At 45.7% G+C, this 15220-nt stretch overlaps 1 protein-coding gene across 14 annotated transcripts in view; it reads right to left on the reverse strand.

Annotated features, from left to right (window-relative positions):
* Positions 1–15220, reverse strand: part of TMEM164 (transmembrane protein 164) — a 178671-nt gene that overhangs the window by 75218 nt on the left and 88233 nt on the right. For all 14 annotated transcript variants that reach the window (XM_087860110.1, XM_087860107.1, XM_045805042.2 and 11 more), the window contains one exon: positions 10879–10945. In XM_087860110.1, coding sequence (XP_087716236.1) covers positions 10879–10945 — 67 coding nt within the window. The remainder of the gene's footprint in view (positions 1–10878; positions 10946–15220) is intronic.

Raw genomic sequence — 15220 nt, forward strand, 5'->3', positions numbered from 1 at the left:
GAGCAACCTGGCAGCTCTTCAAAAGGTTAAAAAACAGAGTTACCATATGATCCAACAATTCCACTTCTAGGTATCTACCCAAAAGCTGACATTACAAGAATGATCACAGTGGCATTAGTCACAATGGCCAAAAGGTGGAAACAACCCAAATGACCATCAGGGGATAAATGGATAAACAAAATGTGGTGTATCATGCAAAGGAATATTATTCGCCCATAAATAAGAATGGAGTACTGATACGTGCACCAACAACAATGGATGAACTTGAAATTTTATGTTGAACGAAAGAAGTCATTTAGAAAAGGCCACAAATTATATGATTCCAATTAAATGAAATGTCCAGAATAGGCAAATCCATGAAGACAGAGAGTCGATTAGCAGTGGCAAGATCCTGGAGAGGGGAGAGTAGAGAGACACCACTAATGGGTACTGGGGGTCCAGGGCAGCGGCCCCAAGATATGCCACAGTAGCATAATGATTATTTTAAATTAAAGTTACTTAAGAAACAGCACAAGAAAACTCTGACTCCCCGCCTTTTGTCTCCAGAAAGCGGGAAATACATTTTCCATGTGACAGGTACCTTCCCTGCCCCAGAAAAGTAGAGAGACATCCTTATCAGCAAAGACAATGAATCCAGAGCCAAAGAAGCCTATATAAACCAATTTTATTACTTTTAGTAATTTACTACCCCAGCCCAAATTCTGTTTAGAATTCCTTACAAATTAAAGCTCTCAAACATAAGTTTTCTTTGTCTTGTCAATTCCTTACAAATTTATGGTTTCTTTGTCTAAAAAGTATAAAAGCTGCCTCTTGGTCACTTCCTAAGGTCCCATATTTATGAGACCTCTGTATGTACTAAGGAATTTTTTATTCCTGTCAATCGTCTTGCGTCAATTTAATTCTTAGACCAGCCAGAAGAATACTGAAGGTGGAGTAAAATGTTTCCTTACCAACAGGTATACAAAGAAGCTTTGGGGGATGACAACAATGTTCTAAAATTAAATATAGTGATGATGACTGCACAACTCTGGGAATACACTAAAATATTGAATTGTACATTTTAAAAGGATAGATTTATGCTGTGTGAATTACATCCTAAGTAAACCCCCCTTAAAAAGTGACTGACGGGAGAGATAACAAGGCAAGTACTCATTTGTGCAGTGCTTTTAACCTTCCAAAGCTCTTTGCTATCTCTTTGTTATCTTGTGTTATCGGTTATCTCTTCTTCATAAGCTATCTGTGAGGTAGAGAGCAGATATTACTAATCCCATTTGACAAACAAGGAAATGGGAGGCTCGATGAAGTGACATTACCGCATTCAAAGCTCCAAGTGGCACTCAGCGGCAGGTTGGGCCCGGAGTGGGGTGCAGGGCAGAGCTGCTCTGGCTGCACACCAGCTTACCTGGGGTGCTTTTTGAAAATGGGTATGTTTTTAAATTGGCTCTGGTGTTTCTAACTATGCAGCCCGGGTTAAGAAACTACTGGTCCACAGGGGCACCTGGGTGGCTCAGTCGGTAAAGCGTCTGCCTTTGGATCAGGTCATGATCTCAGGGTCCTGGGATGGAGCCCCACATCAGGCTCTGTGCTCAGCAGGCTCCCTGCTCAGGGGGGTCTGCTTCTCCCTCTCCCTCTGCCCCTCCTCTTCCTCGTGTGCTCGTTGTTCTCTCTCTCATAAATAAAATTAAAAAAAAAAAGAACAACTGGTCCACAGACTGGAGAGAGTGGTATCACCCACCAGATAAGGCTCTTACTGCCTAAAGATACGCTGCCTGGGGTTAGTGGCTCCAGGTTGGATGAGAAGCATTGGTTACAACCGCTGGAGGCTGGCACTTCTAATCCCATTTTAAGAAAATGAAACAAAAGGCAGAGAACTAGCAAGCTCTGGAGGCAAAAAGCCTCCGGCCTGGTACTCTCGCTCCCTGCAGCCCCTCCCTCCACGGGCTTCAGGGCTGGGGCCTCACGGGCAACCCCAAAGGTCTGGACATTTTCTTCAAATAGGAAGAAAAGCCAGGAGGGGGCCCGATTCACCTGTCAGAATGGAGAAGAGAGAGCTGGCCGGTTCTCAAATCAAACAGGCTGTCTTTGAAACAATGCAAAAAACAAAGGTGCTGTTAGTGTGGAAAAGGAAGCCTGCCAGGGAATTTTAATCTTGCTCAGCATGGCTAATTCAGAAACAAAGCCCCCTTTACTTCACCATCACCCAACAGTTTAAGGAGCCGGCGCCGAAGTTCTGAAGACACACATCACAAAAAGCACGTGCCAGTAGGAATGCCCCTCGATTTCTAAGATAATATTGGGGATAGCAGGAACAACAGCAGCATTTGACACTATGTGCCAGGCACTCGCGAGGTGCTCACCACACATGGAGATATCCATTCACCGGGGCACCATTTTATAGATGAGAAAATGAGTTCACAGAAGTGAGTTAACTTTTGCAAGGTCACATGGCTAAAGGCAGAGGAGCCAGCCACAAAACCACAGATGGGGTGGCTCCAGGGTCGGCACTTGTGACCCCTACACGGGACCAACTCTTAACATCTGCGCAGAGACAGAATACCGAGAATACGCAGCAATGTTTACCAGTGGTTGCTCAGTGATGTGCTTTATTCTGGTGTTTCTCTGTATTCTCTATTTTTTTCCCCATTACGAACGGATATTATTTTTGTAAATACAGCAGTTATACATTTGTAAAGACAAAGGCACGAACGTCTCATGCTTTTTGCTGTTGTTTTTTAAATGTATTGAAAAGGGGCGCCTGAGTGGCTCAGTTGGTTCGGCGTCTGTCTTTGGCTCAGGTCATGAACTCAGGGTCCTGGGACGGAGCCCCGTGTGGAGCCTGCTTCTCCCTCTCCCTCTGCCTGCCGCTCTCCCTGCTTGTGCTCGCTCTCTCTCTCAAATAAGTAAAAGAGTCTTAAAATAAAATGTATTGAAAAATAATCACCTTTGCATTGATGGTTATTTTTCACTTATACTTTTCTGTATTTCACAAATTTTCACCAGTAAACATGTCTTTTGCTGTACTCAGGAAAACATCGTTATTTTAAGTGGTTTAAAAAATAATTCACCTGGGAAAAAATATCATCTATCATCCCTCTGTCCTCACTCTCAATATCTCAGGACACGTGTGAGAGGGATCCCCGGGATTTCCCTAAGCAAGACAGAGGTTTAGATTGGCTGACTAATTCACTTACTCTCTCTGTGGATACTTAACCATATATTAGGTGCAAGGTCCTACAGGGAACAAATACCACGAAAGACTCTATCCTTGTCCAGCGAGACTAGTTATGGTGTAGTGCTGGGAACCCGAGGACTGGCTGAATATACAGTCCAACTAAACTACGGAGTGCTAAGCAGCCATTAGAGAAGAATGAGTTACATCCATTATCTGCAAAGATTGCTGATTACCTACTGATTTAGGTTAAAGGAAAATACACCGGAGCAATGTTTACTGTGTAATGCCAATTGTGTAGGAAACCTAAACCCTAATAACTAACAACCCTAGAAATATGAAAATCTTTCTTTGCATTTATGAGCAAAAGAAAAATGTAGAAAGATACACAAGCCTTTATCGCAACTTACCCCTGGGGCAGGGGGAGGGGCAGGATTGAACATTGGTGGGTAAAATGATTAGCTTTCTCTATATTCCTATTGGTTTTTCAATGACCATATCCTCTTTTTATTTTAAAAAGTCCTAAAAGTATAATCAATCCCCCAAATCTCTAATGGGTATTGTATAAAATTTACCACAAAGAGTTGATTTGGCTCAATACTTGAAAATCAATCTAAGTAATTAGGAAAGAGGAGGAAGTCCATGAGCTTTGTATCAGAAAGACCAAAGCTCTCAGGCCAGTTCCATCTCTGTGTCTCTATACAAGCTACTCAAAACTTTGGAGGGCTCAGGGACGCCTGGGTGGTTCAGATGGTTGGACACCTGCCTTCAGCTTGGGTCGTGATCTCCGGGTCCTGAGATCGAGCCCCACATTGAGCCCCACACTGAGCCCCACATTGGGGTCCGGGCTGGCTCAGCGGGGAGTCTGCTTCTCCCTCTTCCTCTCACCCTGCTTGCGCGCTCTCTCCGTCTCTCTCAAGTGAATGAAGAAAATCTTAAAAAACAACTTTGGAGGACCCAATCTGTAAAACGGTTATGCTAATTCCACCTCACAGGACTTTTGTGAGGATCCCAGCCAATACTAACAGCTAACACTGATTGAGCGCTTCCTGTTTGCCAGGTGCTGGGCTACAAGCTTTATCCACATTAACGACTTAATCCGCAGGATAGCTTTAGGAGGTAAAGCACGGCTATCATCTTCATTTCATAGATGGGAGAACTGTGGTCCACGATAGTCAAGTAACTTGGCCAAGTTCCCTCCCTCTCCCTCTTTCCCTCTCTTTTTCACACACGCACGCACACACACACAGACACAGGCAGGGGCATGCGCACACGTGCACACGCACGTGGGAGGAGCGCAGCCAGGACAGGAACCTGCATCCCTACCCTCGCTCCCGACATCCATATTCTTAATACACTAGGGTGAGATACTCGTGCAAGAGCTTCTCTGGTCGCTTAGTCCCACCCTGTAAGGAATTCTTATCAGTAGAGGTGGAAAAGAGAAGAAATGCACAAGAATCTAAACACGATGATAAAGGGTGAAAAGACGTAACAGAAGCAGTGTTATGGAGATCTTCTGGTGGCCTGCAAATAAGTGACCATGTCTATACATACCACCAGAGTTCTGATTCTCCTTCCTGCTCCTCAGAATCTCAGTGGTGAGCGTGAGGTGATAAATGTGCAGTATCCCACCCCTGGGCCCCGGCCATCGCATGCCCTTCGTTGAACTGCTTTGCGCCTCTGCAACTGCACGCATAGTCCACTCGCCCTATCGCCCTTTGGGGCTCAGCTGGGGCTTGCTTTCTCCCTGAAGCTTTTTTGGACCACTTAATCCACTGGGCTCTCCAGGAGGCAACCTTCTCCCTCTGACCCTCCCCCCTCTCATGTTCTCTCTCTCTCATTCTCTCTCTCTCAAATACAGAAAATCTTAAAAAAAAAAAAAAAGAAAGAAAAGAAAAAGAAACCATGTAACTCTGAGCAAGTCATTTAACCTCTCTGAATCCCAATTTCATCATAGGTAAAATGGGGCTCTTGTGCAAGTTAAATGATAACATATGTAAATTACCTGACACACAGTAGGTGCCTGATAAATGCTAACATTAATCTTCTTCCCATCTCAGAACTTGGAACGATTGCAATTTAGCAATTAAGCCTGAATTGCCTTGCGATATACATTTTTCATGATTTCAATTCTAATGCTGCCATAATTTATGCCTTATCTTCCTAACTGAGCTGCAAGTTCCTAGAGGGCCAGGAACGCACCCTGGCCGTTTCTGCAACCCCTGCAGCTTACAGCACAGTATATCATGCCAACATGTGCTCCATCAAAGTCTGGATGGCCTATATGATTGGGCTGGATTCATGGAGGACAGAGGACTCTCCAAGATTAATCTTAAAATAAAGGCGGTGATTAGACATATTCTAGAACAGTCCCTAGCATCTATTTGGTTTACTTTGGCCCAGGAACACCAGACTCTTCTCCGCATCCGAGGCACAATTTTGCCCACACCGATTCTTCAGAAAGTGAAGGCCTCTTGTGAAACCAAGCTTTTCATAATTTAAGTACTCTCAGGAAAGCAAAGGGACATTCTGTCCCTAGTTGAGGTCCAAAATCCAAACTATAAGTTTTTTAAATAGCTCAATTCGCCAGGCACAGAAATAACTTTTCTAGGTCAATTAGCACATTTCAATGTGCCAATTAGCAATGAGTAAGATTCTCAAGCCTATTTGCCTTGGTGAAAGCAAAGTTTTCCAAGAGGCACACATGGGGACAAGGTGTGCCAGTGGCGAAGTTGCATCTTGAGAACATGAAGATAATGACTGTGGAAGCTGGGGAGCCGCCCCAATAATGAAAAAAATCATTACCAAGCCCTTCCACTTGGTCTCAGAGTTAGGGACATTCAAGAGAATGATCTAACAGCAAAGGAGCCAGGCAAAAGGGGAAGAATGCGAAAGGAGGGGAAAAAAGAATTCACACGGGAGATCAACAGCGATGCATAATAATGGGCAATTTTGATAATGAGATAATAATATACACAAGGCTTCGGGCCTTGAAGAAGAAAGGAGCTTGATGAAAAGAATCATTACCATTCTTCTTATTATTATTCTCATAGAAGACAGATGGCTACAATCACAAATATAGGCCGGGCCAGAGTCTTCAGTCTGGGAAGGGGGCTGATACGGTGTTTTAAGTTTGTTTTCTGTTTCCACTCTCCCTTGCTCAGAACACTCTGCATTTAGAAGGAACTCTCATGGGCATTTGAGGACAAAAGGTACAGGGCTGAGGATACAGCTTATGCCCAGTGCCTCCCTCTGAGGACCAGATCAACCTCGCAAGGTAAGAGATGGAACTGAAAATCTAATATGTAACCAGGTTCCATGGGCACCCTACTTAGCTCCCAGCTCCTGGCTTTCACTTTCCAGAAGGCGTTTGGGCCTAGAATATGTTATGTTTTGCTAAGTCACAGGCAATAGATAAGGAACCCGGCCTCACCACCACCTCCAGTGGGGTGGAGACAGCAGGTGACAGTCTCCTGAAATTATGTGCAAAATTGTGTTTGTGCATTTACCTGGAAAGAGGTGCTACAGTCTTCTTCAGCTTCTCAAAGAAACCTATGACCCAACTCTTCTAGATGGACAGAAGCTAAGAAGCATTTCCCGCATCTGGACCCACCAGCTTTCAAACTTGCACTGAACTCCACTCATAGGACAGGAAAAGAGCTCTGAAGTCTGAGTCAGGAGACCTGGATTTTAGGGGTACTCACCTTGGCTTCTAAGGCAAGGTGTTTATCCTCCTAAGGACCCCCTCTAGAAGCTAAGATGAGACCAGACAAGCTTTTAGCTCCCTGCTAATCTAATAATCAATAGTTCCATGATGCATTTCCTCTCCTTCCCTCCAAGGGGCAAAAGAAAGATTGCCCTTAAGACACACCTTCTGAAGGCAGAAAAAGACCTTCTCTAGAATCCTGGCAGCAAAGAGCATTTCCTTATAATATGAGCCGTTGGAATACATGTTCCTTCCCCCAAGGTGTCAGCTGATAGGATGGAGAGCCAGGAGAAACTGGGACCCGGGCATTCTCTAGCTGGTCTGCAAATCCCAGTGCCAGTAAGTCACAGGACAGAGCACAGCAAATGGAAATGCACTGAAGACCCCGAATCCTTTAGCAGACCGTGGCAACTTCCTGGAACTCCCCCCTTCTCTGTCCTTATATATGTGAGTGTGTGTGTGATGTGTTACACACACGCTAGCTCATTTTCTTTTCCTTGTTTCCAGATTATTACTCAGAAAAACAAAAGAAGATGAAAAAGATAAAGGGTCAAGAAGAAAGAGCAAAGAGAAGTCAAAAGCTAAGTTCCTACCTAACTGGATCATCAGGCTTAAGAAAGAGTTGCCTGTCTTCCTGTGTCTTATTTTAAGTCAATCTGAGCTCAACTAAGGGGTTGCAAAGTAAAAAGTCTGAACGGCCAGAAGTAGCCCAGGAGGGGTCCCAACCATTTAAAATAACCAAGCCAAAGCCAGTTGACAAGACACATGCAAATGGAGCCATCACCCTGAGCTTTTCTCAGCTTCATTTTAGAAAAAAGGGCACCAAGATTATTTACCCGGGTGATTGGAATCACTCATTAAGCTCATCAAGGAAGTTTCAGTGTTAAGGAAAGTTACTTGAACATTCCTGATGAGCTAGTTGACTATCGCTTGATATGTATTCAGAAAATAATAGGTGTTACAGAAACTATAATAGCAAATCTGCCATGAGAAAGGGGAAGAAGGGGAGAGGGAGAAAGAGAAGGAAGGGAGGGAAGGAGAGGAGACGAGAGTAACACTGTTTTTTGAACAGAGCAGAAAGCTGTTACAGGCTGAATTATGTCCCCACCAAAATTCATGTGTTGAAGGGCTGATCTCAGACTGTGACTATATTTGGAAACACCTCCTTTAAAGAAGTGAGTAGGTTAAAAGGAGGCCATTAGGTGGGCCCTAATCCAACCTGACTGGTGTCCTTAGAAGAGGAGGAAATTTGGACGCACAGAGAGGCACTAGGGATGTGCATGCACAGAGAAAAGACCATGTGGAAAAGGCATCAAGATGGCAGCCATCTGCATGCCAAAGAGAGAGGCTTCAGAGATAACCAATCCTGCCGGCACCTTGATCTTGGGGATAATTATCAGTGCCTTGCCTCAGAAGTTTATTGTGAGGATCAAATACATTAGCCCACAGAGGGCACTAAGAACAGTACCGGGTGCACAGTAAACACTCCGGAAGTGTCAGCTGGCCTAGTACAGAAATGCCACTGTGCTGTAACAATACCGGCTGAAGGAAAACTTCAGATGTATGAATGGGCTTGGGCGGGGGCTTTATTTTCAAGCTCACACGATGGGAATCATCGCATCTGCAGATGCTCAGTGGTTCTGCAAGGAGAAGACTATCTGGCTTTCCTTGGGGAGAAGGTCGCACTAGGAAGAGGGATGCGGGTGACCTGTTTTGAGGAACCACATCCGCCTCACCCGATGGCAGAGATGGGCCAGAGCTGTGGGCTGGAAGCTCTCAGACTCAGGGTCCCTGACTGTACGAGCCCCGGGGGATGCAGAAGGGGAGTTTTCTGGTGCACCACCCCTTCCTGGAATCCGACAGAGCTGCTGAAAGTGAAGGAGAGCAGCTTTTTATCTGCCTGACCTCTTCATCTGAGAAAACGGTGACAGGGTGAGCAGACAGATGGGATAAGACAGCCCTGGACCCACATCTCTGCCTGAGCTTGGGACCTCCACAGGCAGGGAGCAGACGGCACCTCCAGCCCTGCTCCACAGCCCTGAGCCCGTGAAGAATCCATTTCCAATGTGTTTGCTTGGCACCATTCTTCGGTCCTCTCCCCTGCAGCTCTGAGACCAAAGCAGGAGTCCTGCTGAAGGACTCGGCTGACGTCAAGTCAGGCAAGTCATGTACTGCGGGGAATACGGAAGGGGGAGCAAAGGTAGCTAAGCTAGCAGCCTGTGCCTGCTGATCCCAGCTCACAGGGGAACACGGAACCAAGTGTGCCCAGCCTATCGTGACAGAGACGATACTGCCTGCCCCTCTCGCACCCCGGCATTCCCCCCCTCGGGAAGTCCTGCGGTCTCTCTACAAGATGCTTTGGGCTCTTGGAAGAAAGGGGGGAGGCCCTCTAAGCCACCTGTTAAAATGCAGCAAGTCTGAGGCAGGGCCTAAAATTCTGCATTTCTAACAGGCAGCAGCCACCTGAGGCTGTTCCTCAGACCACATCTGGAGTTGCGCGGGTGGAGTAACTTGGAATCACGATCACCTAAAATGCTGATTCCCCAGCAGTCGACATTACCTGGAGACTTATTACCAATGCTCATTTCCTGGTATCACTCCAGATCCTCTTAATCATAAGGCTTTCTGGGGATGAGGTCTGGCAAGCTGCGTTTCTTAGCCATTTCCTCGGGTGAATGGCTACGGACAGACATTAAGTTTCCGAGCCACTGCACGAAATTGCTGGTCCTCGACTGCAGCTCCACATTAGAAACGTGTTTTAAAAACACTGTGCCCAGACTGTGTCACAGATCAAGAACTCAGACACTCCAAGGGAGGGGCCAGGGCATCAATCATTTTGGTTTATTTGTTTTTCATTGTTGTTGTTCACTGTTTCGTTTTGTTTTTTAAGTACCCCTAGGTGAGCCTGGAGCAAAATTTTGAGCCTGGGTTCAAAATCACTGCTTTAGATGAATGTTTTTTCTTTCAATTTCTATTGATGTGCAATAGGCACCTAAAAACATAACAATCAGGGGGTACACATGAGTATTTGTGGGAGAGGTGTGACTACATTTTTGGAGAGAGTGAAGTATAGCTGTGCTTATAGGATCTAGAGGCTTCTCCACTCCTAACTCTGCCACTTAGAACTTGTGTGACTCCCTGAACGTCAGTGTCTTCCTCTGTAACAAGAGGCCATAATACTTGCCCTTATCTACCTCACACAGCTGTCATGTGAAAAGACCTTGTAAACTATAAAATGCTCTCCAAAGAGGAAGGATTATCATTTTGAGATTTAAACTATGATCTTTAATGCATGAGGCAAATTTAAGTCATGAACATAGAAACAAGTAGGAGGGATTTTACAGGTGGTTTCTTTTCCTGTGCTTTCTAACATGGCTGGCTAATCTCTCCACAGACCCACGTGAAGGAGTCTGAGGACAGGGCCCTGCCACCCCAGCCCTATAGCCCCTTCTTCTCTCTATGCTCGTTTAACACTCAGCCCCCCGCTACAGTGGGATTCTACTGGCTAGCCACTGGGTGTGGGGTGGCCCAGACTGCCCTGCGGGTTTGGGTAAATGGAGGAAAGGAACTAATTCTTGCCCAGTGGGGCCCTTGGCAAAGCAGACAGGCTTTGAGGCTCCCCATCAGATTAGTCTGGGCCAATGTGGCTGAGTTCAAACTAGAGCCCCTTAGAACACCTGGAATCCTCTAATAAGTGGAGCTCCCACCCCCCCCTTCTCTCCACCAAACCTCTCAAGAGCTCCTGTAGGCTTTTTTGGTCTCTCCTGGTTCTGGCCTGAACGCTTCATGCAGCCCCAGAGTCCCATCAGGTACTCCACACCTTACCTATCAAGCTCCCCGGCATCCGAGAAGGGCCATGTCAAACCGCAATATTAAATATACACGTATTTTAAAGCTCACATGGGTACATGAGCTCAAGCCGAGGGCAAGCACGGGGCAGTGAAGGAGTGAGCAAATAACCGGTCTGTATGTTGGCAGTACGTTCTTCCAAGAGGCAACTTACCAGCCGGGTATTTACAACCGGGAACAGCAGAGCCAGAAGTGCTCCATTCAGCATGTGCATCTGCAGCCTGGAGCGGGAGAAAAACAAACAAAAAAGCAGGATAAAGTCCAGGTCACACTCAGCCTGTCGCACGGGCAGGCAAAAACATGTCAAACTCTGCTCTGCCATAAGGGAGGCCGTGTAAACCAGCGGCTGTGTAAAAGGGCCCCGGAGTTGGCACGCGGGCGTCTTACGCACTAATGCAATGTCCTGACCGCTGCCGCCAAAGTCCCCCAGTTGCCCCCTGAGCACACTCTGGCCACAACACTTGATTACATAATGAGCTCCGTGCTCCCGCAACGTCCAGTCGGCCCCCATCAGCAGCTTTGGCCGCCGCAGCTCAGGCAACAGCTGGAAAGGGGGGCTCCCCCGAGCAAGTGCCCTGTGATTAGAGTACCGGGGTACCTGTGTCGTGAGACAGGGCTACTTAACTACACAGCCATGCCCAATCCTTTCGCCCGAACAGTGTCCTAGGCATGAAAAGGTGAGTCAAACCAGTCAGCCGATTGCAGGGTTTTGTCAACTGTATTCCCGACTTTCTTAGAAAGGCCTTCAGGCATGTGCTGCAAGGAGCACTGGGTGTTTCACGCAAACAATGAATCATGGAACCCTACATCAAAAACTAACAACGTACTGTATGGTGACTAACATAACATGATAATAATAAAAAAGAAACAGAAAAAAAAAGAATAAATATACTCTTAATACCCCAACTGAAAAAAAAAAAAAAACACGAAATGTCTTCAGGGCTGCTGCAGGAGGTGGAGACCGCAGAAGTGGCAGCCCCCCAGGCTTGCTTTGATTGGTTTTACAGATTGGGTTTTAGGACTTAAAAGCAAAACAAAAAAGATAAAGGGTGGGGGGGAGAAGAAGAAGAAAAGCACTGGTCTCCAGCACTGGGTAAGAATAGTTTCCTAATACTAGACTTGTTGAAGCATATGCTAGAAACCCTTTATAAGTCAAGAACAACCAGGTCAGGAACCAACTCTGCCTGAGAGAGCTCTGAGGATGGACTTAGGCAGCTTCATTCATCATTCAAGGCAAATGGTCCTTTACAACTGAGGGAGAAGAAAAGAATGACACACAGTCTTCCTGCTGAAGAAAAGTGGATTTGATGGGTCAGGTACAACCACTGCTGAGTGGTCTCTCTCTCTCTCTCTCTCTCTCACACACACACACACACACACACACACGCACATTCACAGCAGCACTGCAATACCAGGATTTCTCCCATGCCCTAAATGGGAAAGCAATTCATACTTTTTGGTTTTGTTTTTTAAAATTTTATTTATTCATTTGAGGGGGGGAGAGTGTACGCAAGAGCGGGGGGAGGGGCAGAGGCAGAGAGAGGGAGAAGCAGACTCCCCACTGGGAGCCCGATGTGGGACTCGATCCCAGTACCCTGGGATAATGACCTTGAGCCGAAGGCAGATCCTTAACCGACTGAGTCACCCAGGCGCCTGCAGTCCATACTTCGAAGACCCTCAAGAACTCTAGGTATTCTCTCAAAGCTCACAGATGTGTGCCTAAGACTGAGAGACATTACAAGGAGACCCATGAGAAGAGCACATTTCATTTCCCGCACTCTGTTTATTACTGTTGCTCATTTTTTCCAATGCCACGAGGATGGTGATAATATGCACTTAACATAATCTAGGCAAGTTATCTAATTAACTGCTTTACATAAATTCTCTCGCTTAATTTTTACAGCAATCTTCTGAGACAGGTACAATTACTTTTCCCATTTGTTGATGAGGAAACCAAGTTCAGAGAATCAAAGTGGCCTGGTTCATGTCACACATAAGATAGAAGAGCCAAGATTCAAGCTCAAGATGCAGGTTTATCTAACTTCAGACCCCAAATTCTTATATCCCCCTCACTGCCTGATATCAGACTCCCCCCTGGGCCCGCCACCCTCCCTCACAAACATGGCCTCAGGCGGAAAGTCACAGAAGCTCCTGTTTCCTCCCTTCGGGTTTCAGGGGTCTCTCTGCTACCTTACCCATCCTCTGGCCTAGGTGTAAATACACTTTCAGGGGGGTGGCCAAGGGGAGAATGCTCCGAGGCCACGCCAAGCCATCACGGTCCTCCAGCACCAAAGCGATGTCACTCCAGCTCCCAGGGCTGGCCAGGTTACCATGCTTTTACAACAGGGTCATTCCAGGGGGCGCTCTGTGCTCTGAGAACTGAGTGCTGAAGACTCTTGCTCAAGCCTCATGTGCCTAGAGCAGGGGTCATCAGTGGCCATTCCAGGCCCGGCCTAACTCTGTCCCTGGGCCTGCCTATGGGAGGTCCTGGGCATAAACATTCTTGTTTAGCCACAGCCTAAACATTCACCCCGGGAGAGGGAAACATCGCATTAATAGCCCAGGTAAAGCTGGACTCAGGTGCCAGGCTTTGCCACTGGCCTTAAAAGAATGCTGGCATTTACACAAAGCCAATTAGCTATCCGGGCACCGAAAGTTAAATCGTGAAGATGATGGAATTGATCCCAAGGGCCCATGAAAGGCCAGAAACAGAGAAGAGAAAACCAGTGTCAAGATTAAACAACTAAGAAATTCCTAGATAAAGACAAGCCTGTTCTGGGTCCTCAAAATTCAGTTCTACGAGCTACATATATGCCGAAGCGTGGATTATCCCTAATATATAAAAAGGTCTTACACATCAATAATTGCAAAAGGACTGAACATGTATAGAGCATTACCACATGCCAATCACTGTTAAGTACTCAAATGCATCGTCTGATTTATCCCTCAGTTTCTATTATAATCATTATCATCTTCTTTAATTTCACAGCTGAGAACATCAAAACACTGAGTGATTACATGACTTGCCACAAATCACATAGATAGCAAGAGTCGGAGGGAGAAGTCACACTCAGATCTCACCAAGTTTTGAGACTATGTCACTGTACCCTGCTTTAAATCCAAGACATGAACCACGAATATTATACATGTCCCACGAGTGTATGTGTATAAGAGAGAGAGAGAGAGAGAGAGAGTGTGTGTGTGTGTGTGTGTGTGTGTGTGTTAGACTGTAGGACAGGTAGGAAAAGATTCTGGGCTGCCTATTGGGAGAGAGGGTCATAGCTAAGGGCAACAGAACCCCCTGGGTGTTTCGTGGCAAAGCCGTCCCCCAATTATATACCTGCACTGCCCTCTATAGACCCTGAGCACAGCCCAACAGGTAAGTGACTGGCCATATGAAAGCCAAAGGCTTTTGTTTTCACTTTATATCCATCTGCAGCCTGCCACTCAGATTTCTATTGTGTATGGGAAATGGACAATGGGCCACTAGAAAGTCCTGTGAGAGTTCCCTCACCTGTACAATGAGAACAACAGTACCCAACTCGTGGGATTGTTATAAGGAGTTAATATGTATAAAGTGCTTAGAAGAGCACGTGGTATATAGTAAGACTCACATGTGTGTTTCATAAACAAATGGTGAAGAGTTTACCTAAAGCTTCAAGATGTAAAGGGCGGGGAGGGATAAAAAGGAAATCATGTGAGAGAGTCGAACCGTGAAACAAATTCGAAGTATGAAAAGGAGGACCATAGAGAGCAAAAGGACAGACTGAAGGCCTGAACTAAACAGCACAACTTGGAGACGGACTTCTTTTCAGTTAGTCATACTTATAAATCTCCTTGACAGCTCAAAGCCTTGGCCATTCCTATTGTCACAAATATTTTGTCAGCTTTTTTGTTTTTGTGTTGGAGACTGAGCTAAATTAGCTTAGTTGGTAAGAAACTGGGGCAATATGGCAAATGTCACAGGTTTAATTCTCTTCCAGGTCAGTTCATGCCATTAAATTGAGTTCCACAAACATAAATCAATCCATTACTATGTGTCTAACGTGGTTCCAGGTGTTGTAGGGAAAAGGAGATCAGTATAAGACATAGTATCTGCCTTCAAGAAAATAACATCTTACTGACAAGGCAAGAAATGAAATAATGAAAGGAAATGTAGCATAATGGTGAAGAATTCACCATTTGGCAACAAACCTATTCTCAAATTCCAGATCTACCACATTCTGGCTGAGGGGCTCTGGACAAGTGACTTAAAATATGTGTGTCAGTTTCCTCAATCATAAAACAGGGCTAATAACAGTACCTCACTGAAAAGCTTGTTGAGAGAATTTAATGAGACCATGTAAACTGATCAATATAGTGCTCAGGAGATAGTAAGCCCTAAATACGTGGCAGCTACTATTATCCTTAATAAAGCAATGTAAACGAATATCACATTACTATTCGTAACAACAAATGAAGCTACGAAAAACCCTCGTGAGATGACCTGTATTTCA

This window comes from Ursus americanus, chromosome X (genome assembly GCF_024610735.1).
Source record: "Ursus americanus isolate L20-20 chromosome X, mUrsAme1.1.p, whole genome shotgun sequence".
NCBI lineage: Eukaryota > Metazoa > Chordata > Mammalia > Carnivora > Ursidae > Ursus > Ursus americanus.